This window comes from Symphalangus syndactylus, chromosome 8 (genome assembly GCF_028878055.3).
Source record: "Symphalangus syndactylus isolate Jambi chromosome 8, NHGRI_mSymSyn1-v2.1_pri, whole genome shotgun sequence".
Taxonomy (NCBI): Eukaryota; Metazoa; Chordata; class Mammalia; order Primates; family Hylobatidae; genus Symphalangus; species Symphalangus syndactylus.
In genome coordinates this window covers 48,746,735-48,767,308 of record NC_072430.2, presented here as the reverse complement: position 1 = coordinate 48,767,308, position 20,574 = coordinate 48,746,735, and the positions used below count along the sequence as shown (strand labels likewise).

Here is a 20,574-nt window from a genome sequence, read left to right as displayed (position 1 = left end):
CCCAGCCTACCCCTTCAACTCTGTTGCACAGAGACATGAGTTCCATGAAAAGTTTAGTTTCAAAACTTCCCATGGGCGTCGGAAATGATAACCACATGTTATCAAGAGCCACTGAAAACCACCAAAAATTTGTCAAAATTCATATAAGATTGCCTCACATACTTGACTTTCATAGAAGCGGAAGCCATTGACCTACTTGATTTTTGGTACTTATTAGCAGAGTCTGAAAAGACTTTTATCACAAGATTGATCTTGTTACAGTGTAGCTTCTTGACCATCTTTCAGTGTCTTTCTGGATACTAGATTTCTTTGTTTATTACTTTTATAGGTGGAATTCTCTAGACCATGACATTAAGGCCTGGAGAAGTCACCTGTCAGTAGATCTGAGCTGAGAGTTTCTCTCTCTTCTCCTGTGTCCCATGTTGCCTTAGGAAGGAGAGCAGGCAGGGAAGCCTGCATGCCCTCATCCCATCTGTACTATTGGTCTTAGACAGGTGACTCCAGTTCACTTGGTGGAAAATGGGGATTACAAAATTTGCCTCTCAGCTGCCCCCACAGAAAGCTCACTGATGGCATTTGTCAGATTCTTGGGTCCTTAAAAAATCTGACTTTTAAATATTGAATAATTATTTTCCTGATCATGAATATCTCTTCTGCTGACCAAACAGGACCAGATATCACATTCCAACCTATTCTATCCCTGGCTGACCACAAACTCCCTCTTCTTTGTCCCCCACCAAAAGTCAGGCAAAATGAGCTGTTTCTATCAAAGGCTGTGCCTTCAGGCCTGGCCATTTCCCACTCAGGTCTCCAGGGCTATCCAATTGTCTCTTCACCTGTACATTCTAGTACTCATGGAAGGCTCCAGTATACAAAATGGCTACTCATGGAGCCCCCTCCCCTTCCACCCCACCAAAGATATTTCTAATCTTCAATGTAGAGTAGGTTAGAATTGACATATACATTGGCCCTTAAAGGCCAGGAACATTAAGCTTGAGCAGAGGATAGGTGTAGCCTGGGTATAGTCTAGTCATAGCCTAGCTAAAGACAGATGAGTCAGCTGAAGGCAGAGGGCCTGCATTGGGCACATAGACTGGCAGAGAATTGGGCTCAGTTGGCCCAATCCCCTGACTGATGACCAGTTCATTCTGCTTATTCTCTCTTAACTCAAGGTATTTGCTGCCTTAAGCTACTTTTTAAATACTTAGTGGAAATAAGTCATGTATTTTCGTTAGTGTGTGTGTTGGTTGGGTTTTCCTGGCCAGGAGCCTCTGCCTTCTGACCAAAATGACATTGATTTCCCAGCCTTCTGCCTTAGCAGTTCATCCCATCTTTAACTGGTTCCCCTCTATCTCTTTTCTCTAGCTTCTATGCCTTGCTGGCTGTGAAAGGAGGACCTACTGGGTGGTTTATGAATCTATACCCTGTATTTCTTTTTTAAAGATCTTAATTTTTCTCTTAATCTGAGTGTGGATATTTGACTGAAGTACACAGAAGGGTTGAGAAACTATGTAATGCAAAGGAAAACTGGGAACCTGGGGGCATGGCTTTTGAAGGGAGAAATCTCTCCCCATTTTTCCTTGTGGGAAAGCATTAAAAATGGGACTCAAGGTCTATGTGACACTATATGAGGGGCCATTTCCTATACAGGTGCACCTCTGTAAACAACATACAGTTAAGAGGGCAATGCAAAGAAGCTTTGAGAGTAAGCATTCTCTCATATATAAAGTTGAGTTGAGACAGAAGTTACTTTATGCAATTTATAGGGTTTCTTGTTCCTTCTAATAGGTGGATGGTATTCTTCTTCCTCAAGAGAAGCTGATTAAGTTGGATTCTGTCTATTCCTGGCTTCAGACCTAATCATGACCATTAAAAATATCTACCTTTTCCTTTGTCCAAGAATCCCACTCTGGTCTTGCATTGTAATTGGTGGTATTGGGGGTGTGTTGTGTGTTTTCAATAAGCCATATTTTAGGGAAATAGCAAAAATAGCATACGTACTTTCAATTAAATTGTTATTGCTTTTGAACACATCGACAGCAAATATTTGTTATTTGTCAGCAGTGGGCTATATGCTGTATAAAAGGGAATCAGGCATGGGTTTTATAGCTAAACAAGCAAGATATAAATCAGCAAAGGATAACTAATGACAGTGATGGGGTAACATTTTCCATAGGCCAGGTACTGTGCTAAGGACTTTCTATGCATTATCCAGCTGAATCCTCAGAACCATGTGAGCTAAGTATTATCATACCCAGAGAGACTATGAAGCTTGCTCCATGTCACACAGCGAGTAAATGGTAGAGCCCAGGATCTAAGTTCAGGTCTGATTCCAAAGCGCTTGTCCTAAACACTGTGCAAATTGCTCTTACACAAATTTAGTACTGAGCATCAGAAGACTCAGTCTTTCCCATGGAGCAAAGCAGCAGGAAAACCCCATGAAGTGTCAGTTAGAAACCAGGTTGTGTTAAGAGTCTGTTTATAAATTATAATAGTATTTCATATGTTATTTTAAGAGTATAGTTTTCGAGTCTCCTGATTGCCTCAGAGGAAAATATACCTATAGTCTTCTCCCCAAGTTGTCATGATTGTAATCAATGCTTTGGGAAATGTTTTCATTCTATCCTTTTTGCTGAAAATAGATTTAGAAAACCACAACGATTCAGTAAGATGACATGATTAGCAAAGCCCTGAGTTTGGTTGCTATGTATCCCTTTGGTGATTTGGCTTTAAGACACGTGATTAAAAGGGAGAGGATTATTAGCAAAATCAGTTAGGAGCTTGTTCTTTTGCCATTGGGGAGTGGATATTTTCTTCCCCATCTACTGTTTCACCAGAAGTGGAAATGATGCTGGGTATCTTTTGAGGTACATCTGTAGTTCAGTTTTAGGTTCTGTAAGGTAACATTTCATTAGTTCTGTACAATAAAACCGTCATCTCAGTACAAGTTTCCATTACAGAACCAGTGAAGTGAGAATAAAATTGAGGAAAAGTGGTCTAAATATTTTAGTCAGTGCCTCGTCATTGAATTTGTAAGTTTCTAGAGACATACAGTACCTTTATATCTTGATTTCCCCCATGTATATGGTGACATGCTTTGCATGGTAGGTATTAAGAATTTTTTTCTCATTACTATTAACCATATCATTGGAGTCCCAATCATTTTCACCAAACCATCATTTAAAAGAATCACAAAAATATTAGAGCTGACATATTTAGATCTCTCAGAAGTTCCACATTTTTTTTTAACTAAGATAGACAAATGCATTATTCAGTTCATTGGTAGATAAAGCACATAGTATTTTCAGAGCAATGTCAATATCTTATTGGACTTGATTTAAATAATGGCTATATTTTTCTTACTAAGATTTTTACACAAATTCTTTGCAATTAAATAAAACTTAGGAAGGACTAAAATAGGTAGAAATCATCAGGTACCAAAGTATATCCTGATATAGAAAATTGTGATTTAGTGTTCTATTGTTAGAACCAACTGTCTGGAACCTGTGGCATATACTAATTTATTAACCTGTATATCCTCATTCTGAAGGAAATAATAACAATAACAACAATTGCTTCTATTTATTGAATATTTACTATGTGTCAGATTCTTTAAGTATCTTACATTGATTGTCTCATTTAATTCTCATAAAAATTCTGAGATAGATATTATTTTACCTATGAACAAATGAAGCTCAAAGGTACACAGGATCAAAATCGGAATTTGAACCCAGTTTTACTGAACTCCAAAGCTCATACCCTATATTATAAAACAGAAATGGCCAGGCATGGTGGCTCATGCCTGTAATTCCAGCACTCTGGGAGGGCGAGGCGGGTGGATCATTTTAGGTCAGGAGTTCTAGACCAGCCTGGCCAACATGGTGAAACCCCATCTCTACTAAAAATACAAAATTAGCCAGGCGTGGTGGCACAGGCCTGTAGTCCCAGCTACTTGGGAAGCTGAGGCAGGAGAAATGCTTGAACCTGGGAGGCAGAGGTTGCAGTGAGCTGAGATCACGCTATTGCACTCCAGACTGGGCAACAGAGTGAGACCCTGTCTCAAAAAAAAAAAAAAAAAAAGAGATCAATGAACACAGTTCCTTATTTTTACTCATAGAGCTGAACAGTTGTTTCAAGGAGGTTCCAGCCATTTTAACTGAAGGTATATCTTAGGTGATTCTCACTGGTCTATGGAAAGTAGCAATACAAAAGAATATGAAAGAGAAGATTAGCAAATACTGAGTGGAATTCTACAATATCTGATTATTGCTGCAGAGTGACTGGAGACTCACAAGCCCAGTGGGCACACAGAACTTAAAAGGTTGTCTTTGCTACTCGAGTACTTCATTTCTTTACCTGACCTTGCCGTCCCGGTCCCTCTCAGCCCTCAATTAAGCTGCCATTGATATAGGATTTATAATGTGTCACTGGTCCATTCAGGATACAGTGACAGAGGTGTGGCTGAAAAGCTGGATAATAAAAAATGGAGGCAACTTCCATTTCTGTTCAAATCAGGGTGGCAACAAAACCATAGCTGACCCTTGTTTCAGACCGTCACAGTCTGGCTAGACAAATATTCCAAGCACTGAATTGTGCACTAAATGCCTAGTGCCCCTTTCAGAAGGGACATTGCCTCTGAGTGACCAAGATGCTCATAGTTTCTTCCCTTAATGAGAACATCTAAACCTTGGAAAATGATTGTCGTATTCACTATGTTATAATTTTCCAGAAAAGAACCTGTATTTATTCTTCCTCTAGGCTTCTAAACAATAAGGTAGGTTTTACAAATGAGGACTTTTTAGGAATAGTTTCTTGACTATACCAAATTTGAAAATTTGTGTGACATTCGATCCGATGAATTAGGTAGTATGAGAGTCCTTTCCAGGGATCTTAAATGTTATGAACTTCATTTTGTATAGGTAGGATTATGCTCATTTGTGTCTTAAATACATAGTGAGACTTTGTACTTTTTTTGTTAGAATTTAATGTTAGAATTTAACTATTTAAAAGAGGAGTGTTATTTCTTTAGAGTCAAACTCATTCATTCCTATATCACAAATTTGGAAATAAAACTCTGACTTTTAACGATAACAAGCAAAGAAGCCACAGGCATCCAAATTTTATTTTATTTTATTTATTTATTTGTTTGTTTGTTTGTTTGTTTGTTTGAGACAGAGTTTCACTCTTGTTGCCCAGGCTGGAGTGCAATGGCATGATCTCGGCTCACTGCAACCTCGGCCTCCTGGGCTCAAGCAATTCTCCTGTCTCAGCCTCCTGAGTAGCTAGGACTACAGGTGCCTGCTACTATGCCCGGCTAATTTTTGGTATTTTTAGAAGAGACAGGGTTTCTCCATGTTGGCCAGGCTGGTCTCAAACTCCTGACCTCAGGTGATTCGCCCACCTCAGTCTCCCAAAGTGCTGGCATTACAGGCATGAGCCACTGTGCCTGTCCCCAGATTTTAAATTATTAATTTTATTCAACACCAGTAATATCTTAGGTTGTGGTTGCAATTTTATTTTATTTTGTTTTTTATTTATTTATTTATTTATTTATTTATTTATTTATTTTTGAGATGGAATTTCGCTCTTGTTGCCCAGGCTGGAGTGCAATGGTGCAATCTCAGCTCACCACAACCTCCGCCTCTCGGGTTCAAGCGATTCTCCTGCCTCAGCCTCCCGAGTAGAGTAGCTGGGATTATAGGCATGTGCCACCATGCCTGACTAATTTTGTATTTTTAGTAGAGACTGACCTTCTCCATTTGGTCGGGCTGTTCTCAAACTCCTGACCTCAGGTGATCCGCCTGCCTCAGCCTCCCAAAGTGCTGGGATTACAGGTATGAGCCACTGTGCCTGGTGGATATAATTTTAAAAATTAAAGTCTGATAAAATGTGTACATGTGCATTTAATCGTGGTTAGCTGCCTATTATTTAACCAATATGAGAACACCCCTCAGTCCCAACTTACTCAGCATTTAGAATGAATTGATAGAGGTTTTACTCTGAAAAAAGTCAGTCTATTTCCTCAGTTTTCTGGGTTTTGAATAACTGCTAGGCCTTGCCAGATATTCTGGCCTAAAGATAAAGCTGGTGAAAGTCAGGGCTGGGGTTTTGCTACCTGTGTATTTATCAGTCTTCTCCTAAACCATAGTCTGCCTTTTGATAACTCTAATAATTAATTTGGTCTTCCCTGTCTTTCTTCTCCCTTGCCCCACCCCCCTTCTCTCTGTCTGCTCACAGGTTATCTTGACGAATCAGATTACAACCCATCTGAGTGGAGCCCTGGCTTCTCAGGCAGACCTGGTGTCTCCAGCTGATGATTTGTCCCTGTCTGAAGGTAAGGAATCTGTCCTGGAGAGGCTGAAACTTGACACTGACGTACAGCCCCACTGCCTCTCCACCTCCTGTCGAGAGCTGGGAGATATGGCTAATAGGCCCTGGCCAGTGAACCCAGCCGGAGCCTGTTGATTTAGGTTTGGCCACCTTTCCTGGCATTTGATCTCTTATACTGGGGAGTCTCTTGCCCTGCCTCTATAAGGGAGCTCCATTTGGAGGCCAGTCACTCCTCTGTGTGCTATTTCAAGTCCTTAGTATGAGGGCCGATGAATTGTTAAATGACTTTGTTTTTGAGACTGATACTCAAAGGTTGGCTTTCCCAGTGGTCCCCTAGCAATTTAGCCTTTTGCTTGTGCTGAGTTCCTTTGGACTAAAAAGCGTACATCAGTTTCATGTGCCAGAGATATGACATTCCTGATCAGCTTTACAGAAGATTAAGAAAAAAATCTCCACGCTGGTAAATCTGCAAAATTTTCTCCACCCTCCCCTGCTAGCAAAGGTCAGGCTGGCTATGGTTTCGATGGCAATAAGCTTTACGTAGCTGGGGAAATAACACCAGTAAACCAGAGGGTGGTTTCTAGTTTTATTGAAAGTGCTTACTTGACATTTCTGAGTTGTTATCCTTGTAGTCTAGTATCTTTCATGCAGAATGCTGTGGGTCTGGGTAGACATGTATAGCTCTTCCAGGCCCCTCCTCCCTTTCCACTTTCTGAGAATTGCTCATGAAGGAATACGGGAGACTTTTAGGCCTAGCAAGGCTCCTGACTGACTGCCCAGGTGATCTTCTGCAGATCAGCTTTGCTTTATGGTCTTAGAAATTGCAAAAACCACACTTCTGCTTCTTAGTGGTGGCTTTAGGAGGGAAAACTAGTGGCTTATTTATGAAAACTGTACAATGCTTTGTGTACCCTCCTTCCAAGTTCAGGGATACATCATCATAACCCCCATCAGTGAGGCTGAAAACCTGAATCATCGAGTATTCCTCCCTCCTGAAACTTTTGTCATCAAGTCTGCTTAGTACTTCTTTCCGCATGTATCTTTCCTTTGTCCCCTCTTTTTTGTAATGTGTGTTGTGATCAGCAGATCTACTAAACTGCCAATTGAATTATTTTAATAACATCCAGATTGGCCTTCCCAGCTCTAGCCTCTACAGTTTCCATTCTGCCACTACCAAATTGAACTTCCCCGTCTGGCCTCGTTCTGCTCTGTTGCTCTCAGAAATCTTAGAATAGTTTTTTTGTTTGTTTCTTTTTTGTTGTTTGTTTTGTTTTTGTTTTTGTTTCTGAGAATGAGCTAAAATCAGTAAGCTGATTTTAACATATTTAGGGATTTGGGGTTTGTTAGCTTGAAATCAGCCGTGGTGAAAGTATTTATACCATGGAAATCAGCAAATGCTGAAAATCAGGTGCCTTGTTTTTTTATTTGCTCCCTTTGGGTAGACTGGTTTTCAAAACACCACTAGATAAAGTGAATGATTTTAACCCTTCATAATCTGTCATTTCCTTTCTATTCAAATTTAGTTCCTGCCGATATCTTAGGTGAAGCTCCTATGCCAAGTGTGCCGCTCTTGGCCTGCCCCTCCCCACTCCCAGCTCCAGGCCTGTGCAGAGACAGCTCACCCTAGAACAGTGCTTCCCTCTTTCACTTCTTCTGCTTCTCGTCCCACATGCACTCCTTCGAGGCTTATTTAAAGACTGCCTCTTTCACAGAACCTGCTTGCCTATGGTCTCACTCTCTGTTTTTCCTCTGTGGCCGCTCTACCGGCTCAATTGTATAGAGAAAAAGTCTAGAAAATTAATTTAACTTCTCATGTTTTTCTGCCTAAATTGGCCGATTTTAAAGACACGACCATGTCATATTCTTTTTTGTATCCATGTTGTTATCTAGTGACTAGCAAAGTTCTAGACACATACTAGGCAGTAAATAAATGCTGAATGAATATCACAGTAAATACTTCAGAAGAACAGTGACCATGAGAATCGTATAAAGCACCTATGAACATTGTTAAAAAATTATTATAATTATTACACACACACATACACACATATACACACACACACTTATTCAGCTCTGAGGAGACCAGAATAGAGTAAACTGCTTCCTTATTTGAAAATCAGTAAGTACTTTTATTTGTGTTGCCTTCCTGGTTTATCTTAAGCAAAGAAGAAAAGCAAAACACATAGAAAAGAAATTGCTTCAGGGCTGCAGTATAACTGCCACAAGAAACCCCTGACTTGTGTTCATAGCAAAGGAAGAGTTACCAGCTTATCCTCCCAGAAATCCAAGAAATAATGGAAATAATTGATTTTTCTGGATTTTTTTTTTTGTATAGCTGAGCAGATAAAGAGGCTATATAAATATATTCCTAAAGTCTATAATGAAGGTTTTTATTAGTGGATTAAAATGAACAATGTCTTAGAACATTTATAGCCATTCAAATATATTACAACAGATGTTAAGTTCCTATGATTTACACACACACACACACATGCACACACATGTATAAATTGCTCTGTTTTGCTTCAAGCATTCATTGTATCAACTTTGCCATTGTGTTGTTAACTGTGGTGTTAGGCAGGCCCTTTTGATGACTTTGGGTCTCAGTTTCTTCTGTTACATGACAGGTTGGAAGCATAGAAGATTGCTAAAGTGTTTTCCAGCTCTAGCATATAAGATCATGAGGTAGGTCTGAAGGTCAGGAGCATTCACCCGCTGATGGGGTTTTAATTCTGACTTACAGAGTAGGAAGAATGGCCGTGTTGCTGATGTTGCCCTAGATTAAACACAATAAAAAGGGTCTTTAATAAATCTTAGCACTGATACTTCGGCATACCTGCAGGAGCCCTTCCTCCCTGTATGTTTTCTCTTTGTCACTCTGGGTACACTTGTGGTCTTGTCTGTCAGTCTCTTGCTCTCTCTGCCTCTCTCCACACAAGGGTGTACAAAATCAGAAGTGTGTGCAAACCAGTGAGAATAAGAAACACACAGGGATGGGGTGACTGGTCAATTTGCATAAGTTCTGAAAGTTCCATTCTCCCAATAGTTTGTGAATGGGATAGTTTGTGAAAGACAGGCTGCAAATTGACAAGCACACTGCAAATATGAGGAGATATTTTAAGTAAATAGAGAAAATTCAGTTTGCCCTCTCATTCCTTCTCAAGGCACAAAGCTCAGGGGCAGGAGCAATGCCGGGAAAGTCCTTGGCCCTTGGGATGTACTTCTCCCTTCTTTGGCTCTCCCACCTGGGAGCTGGATAACTCAACAGTGGAATGAAACCTCAATGAAGGGAATTATACCATGAAGTCAAGCAGTGAACATGAGTCTACTTAATCCAAGCCAACAACTCAGCCACAGATTTAATAAGGGTGGGGGGGCGGGGAGACCCAGCAACACAAAAACAAAGAACTCTCAACTTTACAAACACTGGGAGGGCAACAGCTGGTCAGCCGAGATTAAAGGAGCGTGAGAGAGCACCTCCCATCTCCTGACTTCTCCTCCCTCATAGACGTCCCTGCAGCCAGCCAGGGCTCGCTTTTTACAGCCCTGTGCAGATGACCTTGTTCCAGCTAAGATAGGAGCTCTTTTGATCTCAGCAGGGGGATGCTCTGGGCCTGCAGCTGGCAGATATTAATAGTACAGGATCTGTTGGGGTGGAAGAGATCTCTCGGTTGGTCCAGGTCACTTGTATTCCCTCCTCTGCATCAGAGCAGAAGGGACTTCATTTCCCTGAATCAGCCCCTGCTGGGTACTACTCCTCTTAGGTCCACTCAGATCATTTTATCGCTGGCTGCTCTTGGCTGCTTGTTCTCACCTCACAACTGTTTTCAAGGGAGCACTGTTTAAGCAGTGTACTGTGCACTGCAGCTGAAATCTATTACAGGACAGGATAGACCTTGCCCCCCGCCCCCAAATCCCAGTGTGTTTCTTATACTCACTGGTTTGCACACACTTCTGATTTTGTATACCTTTGTGTGGAGACAGGCAGAGAGAGCAAGAGACAAGACCTGAAGTGTACACAGAATGAGAAAGAGACAGTAATACAGGAAGGGGAGACTGTTGCAGGTATGCCAGAGTACCAATGCTAAGATTTCTGAAGGTCCTTTTTATTGTGTTTAGGGCAACATCAACAACACAGTCATTCTTCCCACTCTGTAAATCAGAATTAAACCCTATCATTGGGTGAATGTTTCTGATCTTCAGACCCTCCTTATGATCTTAACTGTTAGAGCTGGAAAAGACTGTAGCAATCTTCCAGTATCCACTCTGTCATTCAACAGAAGAGATAGGGACAGAAATAAGGAGTTTTTGGTATATTTGGTACATTTGGTATATTCTACATTGTTCTAGACTAGGTACTTTGAGTCACAGTATTTTCTTCTTCAGATTTCATTTTGTTGACAGAAGTTCAGACCTATAGGTTATTTATTTATTTATTTTTTTCTGAGACGGAGTCTTGCTCTGTCGCCCAGGCTGGAGTGTAGTGGCGCAATCTCGGCTCACTACAAGCTCCGCCTCCCGGGTTCACGCCATTCTCCTGCCTCACTCAGCCTCTCCGAGTAGCTGGGACTACAGGCGCCCGCCACCACGCCCGGCTAATTTTTTTGTATTTTTAGTAGAGACGGGGTTTCACCGTGGTCTTGATCTCCTGACCTCGTGATCCACCCGCCTCGGCCTCCCAAAGTGCTGGGATTATAAGCGTGAGCCACCGCGCCCGGCCCCTATAGGTTATTATAGAATTCCATGCTCAGTTATTGTGACTGTTATGTGGCCAAGGACACGTTTCTTAGCCCTTGCCAATTCTTCCTTATGGTCATTGGAGATGCTAAGAATTGCTGGACCTCAGTCATAGGTAACATCTCTTTCCCCCAGAGTGATTAATAGAGAAGGGATCTAACAGTCCAAATGGCCTAAGATGCCATATCCTATTCCAAAGTCACCTGGGATTTGAGCAGAACCGGCTGAGTGCCCACCTACTGTAACACAGTTGGTAGGTGAGATTTGACAGATGGTAACAGTGAGTCCTGTGCAAGATTGAAGCTATAGACCATGGGCTTGCTTTCTTCTGACGATTTAACAGAGTAGCAGTTACTTCATTATGGTGACATGGCCCACTTCAGGAGTTCCACATGGCTTTATGGAAAAGAAGACATTATTAGGCTGCCATCTTGGTATTCCCAGCATCCTGTTTTCTGCATTGCTTGTTTTCAATAGATCATAGCACATGAAAACTAAAAATGTAAAATGTGTGGATAGGTCAAGGAAAGAACACAAGAGAAATAGCAGCACTTCCTAGAACCAAGAGTGGTTTCTAGTTGTATTGCTGGAAGGCTTTCTATTCTGGTTGGAGTCGGGGGAATTGATGGCTGATTTCATGTGCAAGAGAAAGTATTTGGGGATTCATATTCCCTACCAAACCATCCCTGCAAAAAGCTGGAGTCCATTTGAAAGATTATATGCAAGTTTGTGGCTTGTGTTCTCTTTTAAAATAAGTTCAACAAGCAAGACAGCTCAGAATGGTTGGGACAAATCAGAGACTCATGGTTGTGAAAGAAGCAAACTTCAAAGCGTGGTATGAATTTTCAAGTCTTATTTCCACTCTTGCTTTCCAGCTGGATCTGCTCTGGATTTACTGCAGGATGTTTGAAAATGTGGCTCCCTGCTAATCTCAGACAGTTGCTATGATCAATGGTTTCTTTCATTTCCGATAAAAAACACTGGTGTTTCTACTTAAATTGTGTGTATTTTCAGCTTTATTATTATAGTTGTGATTTATTGTCCTGCATTACCCAAATTTGTAATCCATTAACCACAGACTTTGGGGTGGGTTGGTCAAGTTAGCAGAAATCTCTACATGCTTTAGCTCCAAGGCCCTTTGCAGCCCAATCTCAAACTAAATGTTCATTGGTTTGTGTAGGGCCATGTACCAATGGATATGAGTGGAGCAGTTTTAAAAATCCACTCCTTGGGGGTATGGTGCAAGTTGGCTGTAATTAGTACTTTGAAAGCCTAAGGTGTCACCATGTGACTACAAAGTTAATATTAACAACTATGATCAACATTATTAACATTAGCGTTTCCATAGTATTTTTAATTGTCTTAAAATGATGAATTTCTTAATCTACCTCAAGCAACTGAAGCATGAAGGAGAGAAGAGAATTGCTGAAAGGCCACACAGTGAGAGGTGGTGTGCTGGGAACAGAAGTCAGAGCCCCTCCCGTGAAGTTTTAAATTTGGTTACTGCTGCCTCTTAGGAGTGAGTTTTGGATAAAAATGTTTAAGTGTCCTAGTGACCTTTCAGTTTTTGTTTCCAAAGCCGCAGACTATATCAACACACACGATTTTACATGGTTCTATTCACAAGGGCACATGCCAGCCAGTGCTCTACTTCCCTGGTATTCAGGAGTCCATAGCACTTGACTGGGCATATGTCTTCCAGCAGCTGTTCAGATGCCATGAAATGCCTGATTTATAGAAAAAGATTAAAAGCACCAAAAAATGTGTGGTATTCGGCTAAAGAAAGCTTAAATGTTATGTGAGGTAGGGGAGGCTAGAGTTGAGAGGAGATGGGCACAGCCTACAAATGTCAGAAAAGCTGTAAATCCCAAAAGGGAGAGGAATGTGTTGAGGATTTTCAGCCTGGAGGCCAGGGGGCAATGTAACCTCAGCTGGGAGAACAAAAGGAGAAAGGGAACAGTAAAGTCAACCACCAGGAAGTGCTTCTTGGTCAGGAGCTCTCTTTTGCTGGTGCTAGTTTGTCAAAAGGAGGCACATTTGAAGCACAAGATACATTACAATCAAGTTAGATGAGAGCCAGAGAGGTTTCTTTGGGGAGCAGTCCTTGAGGTAGTTTGTGTGAGAGTTGGGCTAGCTTTGAAAGTAGTTTCCCCTCACCCTCAAATCTTTTTACCATCTAGGATTTACTGTCCAATTTCTCAAATCTGCACTGTTTCTGTTAAGGTCTCAATGTCAAGAAGGCTGGAGGGACAAAAACACCAAGGCATCTTTGTCAGTTGCCTCAGCTAGAGAGGTGACGACAGGGCCAAAAGCCGAGAGAATGGGATGCCAAGAGGTGGTGTGATCCCAGAGGCCTTCAAGTTAGAAGGACTCTCTGAGAAGAGATCCTTGTTTTCCATCACTGCAGAGAATGCTATACCAAGGGCAAGAGGCCTCTAGGTCAGAGATCATAAAGAAGAAAAGAATGGCTGGATTTTAGGGGTGGTGCCCAATGATTAGTTTGTGTTGTAATGTGGCATGAAGTATCTTCAGAATGCATTTGCGATGTTTACTAGGATTTGGAGAAGGATCGTAACAAGGTCTAGCAAGGCGGTCTAGCCCAAGGAGGGTCCAGTTGAGGTCCGACCTAGTTTCTGATATCTATCCCTTCCAAAGCTGCATGTTTAATTAAAGAAGATGGATGATCTTCCCCAGATAGAGGAGGGCTGTTCTTCAGTCAAAGATATGGAGTGGTTGTGTTTCTTCACCAAAACCTTTATTCCATTTTCTCAAATTTTAGCACACATCAGAATCACCTGGGGGGCACATTAATACACACATTATGGACCATATACTGTATGCCTGGCATCGTATGTTTATTATCTCATTCAGTCCTCACAACCACCCTCTGAGGATAGTGCAGTTGGCCGTCCTTATCCATGAGTTCTGCATCCATAGATTCAACCAACCATGAATCAAAAAATAGTAGGGGAAAAATGGATGATTATGTCTGTGCTGAACACATACAGACCTTTTTCCTTGTCATTATTCCCTAAACTACAGTATAACAACTATCTACATAGCATTTACACTGTATTAGGTATTATAAATAATCTAGAGATTGAAAGTATCCAGGAGGATGTGTGTAGGTTATATGCAAATACAATGCCATTTTATATAAAGGACTTGAGCATCCATGGATTTTGGTGTCTGCAGGGGGCCGTGGAATTAATCCCCTGCAGATACCATGGGACAACTGTATTAATTATCCCATTTTGTAGATGAAGGAACTGGGGCTTAGAAGGCAACACAATTAGTGGCAGAGTCAGGATTTCCACCTAGGGAGACTGGCTCCAGAGGTACATTCTTATCCACTAAGCTCTTTTGTAAGGACACAATTGAGATTATCATGACTATGTATAAATAGGAACTAAAATACAGCCAGATCACATGGGTGGGTATTGGGAAGGTTGAAACTTAAGTTATTCTCTTCATTTGTCTCATCTCTGTCTTGCCTTTCCATGACACTGACACTTGACTTTATGATCTAATTGACCCATTTTATCTTTCACACCTGGTAATTGTGTTCATGGGTTGTCCTTTCATCCATTCAGCTGTAATGGTAAAGAAGATGGCCAGTACACCTATCCTTTCAGCAGGATCCATTGATGGGGGTCATTTTTTCCTTATAAGGGGCTATATATGAAGGACAGATTCCTTTTGAAGGGAGGTAAATACCCAAACATAACATCTAATAGAAGGACTTTGTCCAGCTGAGCAGATATTATAAGTTTGTTAAGTAGGACTGTGTAGCTCTGTTGACCCCTTTAGTCATTTTCATTCTCAGCATCTTCTCCTTCTTCCATTTATTTTTTATTTATTTATTTAGAGACAGGGTCTCACTCCATTGCCCTCACTGTAGCCTTGGCCTCCCAGGCCCCAGTGATCCTCCCACCTCAGCCTTCCAAGTAGCTGGGACTACAGGCATGCACCACCATGCCTGGCTAATTTTTTCAGTTTTATTTTGTAGAGACAGGGTCTTGCTATCCTGCCCAGGCTGGTCTCAAACTCCTGGCTTCAAGCAATCCTCCTGCCTCTACCTTCCAATGTGCTGGGATTACAGGTGTGAGCCACCACACCCAGCCCTCTCCTTTCAGATAAAAATTTTGGTAGAAGTTACCTATCACTAGTCCATGCCATCAAACCAGTATACTGTTTTAAAAATAAAATGTAAAAATATTTTCTTTTAGCCCCAGGTAACCTGGCTCCTCCTTGATCTAATTTTCTTTATACCAATAATCAGCCCTTGAATTTGTCTTCAGGAGGGGAGAGATGTCTCTTCTGTTTATCCAGAATCCACTGTCTACTCTAAATTATTATTATCTGGTGAGATATGAGGCCTAAATTTAACCATGTATAAGTTACCTCATATTCGGGGACATATAACAGAGGCACGTTAGCATAGGCTGTCCCCATGGTCAGCCATCATCTATCCACTGCTTGAGCAAGGGAAGCCAGAGAAGACCAGAGGGCAGCTGGATAACTAAAATATGTGCAGTGGAGAACTCTGTGTCTGTTAGTTACATCCTTTCCATGATTTACAGTATACAAGAGCAAAATTACTCTCTACCCTCAGGGGAGTGTCTGAGTTTTGTGGGTTAAATGCAAATGTATATATGTATATGTGCAGTGTGTGTGTGTGTGTTCAAGGTGGAGGTTCCCGTCTTTAATAGAAGGTCTTTTTAGGTTATGATGTTGATTTTTTTAACCATATTTCCATCTAATAGGCTCATTAAAGCAGCTAAGGTTAATCACATTTCCTGGCACTGTCATCTCCAGCTATAGAGGATGAAAGAAATCCAGTGAACAGGTTTAAGGAGACAAATTTTTTTTGTTTTAAAATATGATGTTTAGGTAAATGAAGCTAGAAAAGCCTCAAAATAAATTCCTTCTGAGTAGGACTCTAGGCCAGAGATAGAATAAGCAATTGAAATCTTTAAATGTAGACCCCAGAAAACAAACAACAGTCAATAAGTGGCTGCCAGAGACCAAGGGGTGGATCCAAGGCCAGCCGGGAAGAAGTTTCTTGCTCCTTCAGGGACCAAACTAGAACTGAGGGAAATAGCTTGCCCTTTGACTGGATAGTACAAAACTAAGGTAAACCAGCAGAAAGGCCTGTCTTAGGGTCATTAGAATGTGAGGTGTTTTTGTTTTTTTTTTTTTTTTTTTTTTTTTTTTTTTTTTTTTTTTGAGACACAGTTTTACTCTATCACCCAGGCTCGAGTGCAGTGGCATGATCTCCACTCACTGCAACCTCTGCCTTCCACATTCAAGCAATTCTCATGCCTCAGCCTCCTGAGTAGCTGGGATTACAGGCACGCACCACCACACCTGGCTAATTTTTTTGTATTTTTAGTAGAGATGGGGTTTTGCCATGTCAGCCAGGCTACTCTCAAACTCCTGACCTCAAGTGATCCACCTGCCTCGGCCTCCCAAATTGCTGGGATTACAGGAGTGAGCCACTGTGCCTGGCCGAAATGTAAGTTCTTGTGGGCAGGAATTTTTGTCACTTTTGTTCAGTGCTGGATCCCCACATCTTAGAAAAGTGCTTGACAATAATAGTTAATAAATAATTGATGATAATAAATACTATATGATAAATGGCAATAGGCAATTCAGGGAACCATGTAAGAAAGGAAAGAACAGAAGTGGAACAGCTCAGCTTTTGAAGGAGAAATCTCCCACCTTCACACAAGAGTGGTGACTGCGTAGCTTAGTGTGATACACTATAATGATATTTATTAGCCACCTACTGTCTGCTAGGTCATGTGTTAGGCAGGTGCTTGGGACACAGAGACAAAAGCTACAGTCCCTGCTCTTTGGGAAGCTCACAGTCAGGGGAGGGGAAGGGGTGTGGCTATGATGGACGAGTAAGCAGGTTACACTTGGTATCATGATGGCACTAGGTTTGGGATGTTTCTGGGGGAACAGATAGGAGTCCTGGCTTGGGGATGGAGGCTCTCTAGGAACTTTATAACAAGGAGGCATGTGAAGAATTAACAGCAGTTCTTGAGAGAGAGAAGGGGAAAGGGCACCTGGCAGAGGGAAAAGCCCCCATCATGGAATCGAGGCAGGGTGTAGAGCCAGGCAGGGGCCGGATTGCCGAGACCAGCTTGGTTGGGGAGACCCTAATCCAGCGGTGCTAGAGGAATTAAAGACACACACACAGAAATATAAAGGTGTGAAGTGGGAAATCAGGGGTCTCATAGCCTTCATAGCTGAGAGCCCCGAACAGAGATTTACCCACATATTTATTAACAGCAAGCCAGTCATTAGCATTGTTTCTATAGATATTAAATTAACTAAAAGTATCCCTTATGGGCAACAAAGGGATGGGCCACATTAAAGGAATATGTTGGGCTAGTTAACTGCAGCAGGAGCATGTCCTTAAGGCACAGATGGCTCATGCTATTGTTTGTGGCTTAAGAATGCCTTTAAGCAGTTTTCCGCCCTGGGCGGGACAGGTTTTCCTTGCCCTCATTCCCGTAAACCCACAACCTTCCAGCGTGGGCATTATGGCCATCATGAACATGTCACAGTGCTGCAGAAATTTTGTTTATGGCCAGTTTTGGGGCCAGTTTATGGCCAGATTTTGGGGGGCTTGCTCCCAGCAGAAAGGTCTTATTCCTCATGCTAATCAGTTTGAATTTTTTCCTGAGGGTAATAGGGAGCCATTGAAATAGGGAAGTATAAAGAAAATGTGGCACATATACACCATGGAATACCATGCAGCCATAAAAAAGGATGAGCTCATGTCCTTTGCAGGGACATGGATGAAGCTGGAAACCATCATTCTCGGCAAACTAACCCAAGAACAGAAAACCAAACACCGCATGTTCTCACTCATAAGTGGGAGCTGAAAAATGAGAACACATGGACATGGGGAGGGGATCATCACACACCAGGTAGGGGGCTAGGGGAGGGATAGCATTAGGAGAAATACCTAATGTAGATGACAGGTTGATGGGTGCAGCAAACCACCATGGCACATGTATACCCACGCAACAAACCTGCACGTTCTGCACATGTATCCCGGAATATAAAGTATAATTTTAAAAAAAAAGAGAAAGAAAAAGAAATAGGGAAATGACAGAATCATTTTGTAGCTGGAAGCATTTTCTCAGGCAGCCATTTACAGGTTGGGGGATGGAGATGAAACTGTAGAACTTGGATTTTGATCTCTTTGAGGCAAGTCACTTTGGGGTGGGGTTAGCCCTGAACTTCTTAAAGCAATGAGAACTTTATAATAAGTTTTAACCTTTCTGAGATGTTGGGTGGCCAGGTCTGGTTCTAGCTTCCCACCTTACCAACCCAGGAGAGATTTCTTTGGTATACCAGTCTTCTGAATAACATCAGGTGAGCCCTCCATTTATCGAGGCACCTAATGGTTAGAAATGGTGTCAGGCTATCTATAACTCTGCTACAATGTGACAGAAAATGGCAAATGACTTAAAGTACTAAATGGAACTATGAGGGCTGTGTGTGGTGGCTCATGCCTATAATCCCAGCACTTTGGGAGGCTGAGGTGGGCAGATCACTTGAGGCCAGGAGTTCAAGACCAGCCTGGCCAACATGGCGAAACACCATCTCTACGAAAAATACAAAAATTAGCTGAGTGTGATGGTGCATGCCTGTAATCCCAGCTACCCAGGAGGCTGAGGCACCAAAATCACTTGAGCCTGTGAGGCGGAGGTTGCAGTGAGCCGAGATGGCGCCACTGCACTCCAGCCTGGGTGAGAGAGCAAGACTCTGTCTCAAAAAAAAAAGGCACTATGGAAATTAATACAAGTTTTATGTTCCTTTTGCTAATGATTGCAATAATATTGAGTGCCTACTATGTGTCAGGCACTATACTAAGCACATAAAAATGCAACAACTTAGTGGGGTTCAATTATCACCCTCAATTTAGAAACAAAGAAACTGAAGTACTAAGTATTTCCATAACTTGCTGATGATCACATAACTAGTAATTAGTTGGCATTCAAACCTAGAGTCTTGCTCTAGAGTCTGTGCTCTTGACCAGTATACCATACTCAGCTCTTCAAGATGATCATACAACTACCTCAGCTAGAGCTTATGATCACATATTTCTGTCATTGTTAGAGTTGAGAGGTTTCCATGCATCACTATAATTGTAGCTGTTTCTTTATATGTGCCCTGAAATCTCTATGCTGATAGTCAGTAGAAAAGCAGTGTGTTTTAACAGAAGCTGAAGCACTGCATTTGGAATTGGGAGACTTGTATTCAAGGACCAGCTTTGCCACAAACCATCTGTACGATTTTGAGCAAGGCACTTAACTTCTCTGGACCTCAGTTCCCTCAGCTATATACATAGGAGCTTGCATTAGGTGAAGCTGGCAGGCCTTTCAGTTTGCTTCTTCTGTCACATTCTGTCTTCAATGAGCAAATTGGTATGTTCTTTTTCAAGCCTCAGACAGGCTTCTCTGTTCACCACTTAAAGAAGGCTGGACCAACCCATCTATGAGCATTTTGTCACATTTCTTTTGTCACCGTTATTATATTGGATATCTAGAGCAGCAATCTTTTGAATCTATAACCCATCATTTTTTAGCACATTGCCCCAAAATATGGAAAACTGCTGCCGAAAACTATAGTGCTACTATATATAGTTATATAAAACACACCAGAAATAGAATTTTTAAAATATGAAGTAGGTTATAGTATTTTTTCACTGCATCCCATTGAGTCATTGTGATGTATTCCCACCACTTGGTATAGTTCAAATTTCTCCCTTCCTTGTTTTTACTGCAGAGCTCTTTACTGTCCCAAGTACAGTGAGACTGAAACCAAAATTTGAGCACTGGGTCCATTCATTCAATTGTTCATTCATTTACACATTAAGTATGAAGCATCTATAATATGAAATACTTGCTGAATTTTCAGGAGGCCATAAGAACAGTATCAGGCTTGGCCTCTCCCCTCTCAAACATAAAGACTAATTCTAGTGTTTTTCAGTTTTATCTGGTTGGAACCCTAGAATTCCTGCATACTGTAATGAAGCTAAACTTTACATCTAAACTGGCTATATGTATTGCACTACAGTGCATAAGACAAGAAAAGTTACAAAAAGAAGGAAAATCCGGAACGTGAGGCCCATAGACATGAAACAGTTAAAGTTACACTGTAGTACGCATCTAATGAATTGCCAGGATGAGAGAAGCAGATTTTTAATATCAGAGGCATTCACAGAAAGGAGAGATCATCATGATCTTTGTGATGGAGGCTTGGACCACTGCCTTAGGATGTCAGGGCAGAACTAAGATGGGCCCCCTGGTTGGTCTGTCCTGACTCACTGTGTCTGCAGTGCCTGGATATCAGCCAGCAGACCACCTCCATCATTGAGTTAGACCTACTCACAAGGTGACAGGCTATTAACTAGTCCCCTGTTCCACTGAGAACTTGCCAGGCTGGCCATAGTAGCGTGGTATAGGTTGAAGTAGCTTAGTA

At 41.6% G+C, this 20,574-nt stretch overlaps 1 protein-coding gene and 1 long non-coding RNA gene across 24 annotated transcripts in view; one reads left to right on the top strand and one right to left on the bottom strand.

Moving 5' to 3' along the window:
• RAD51B (RAD51 paralog B) overlaps positions 1 to 20,574 on the top strand; it is an 890,780-nt gene that overhangs the window by 485,838 nt on the left and 384,368 nt on the right. For all 23 annotated transcript variants that reach the window (XM_063644443.1, XM_055289055.2, XM_055289046.2 and 20 more), the window contains one exon: positions 6,238 to 6,334. In XM_063644443.1, coding sequence (XP_063500513.1) covers positions 6,238 to 6,334 — 97 coding nt within the window. The remainder of the gene's footprint in view (positions 1 to 6,237; positions 6,335 to 20,574) is intronic.
• LOC129487752 (uncharacterized) overlaps positions 1 to 20,574 on the bottom strand; it is a 52,339-nt gene that overhangs the window by 19,376 nt on the left and 12,389 nt on the right. Inside the window, exon 3 of the long non-coding RNA XR_010122095.1 lies at positions 5,751 to 5,850. This is a non-coding gene — a long non-coding RNA (uncharacterized lncRNA). The remainder of the gene's footprint in view (positions 1 to 5,750; positions 5,851 to 20,574) is intronic.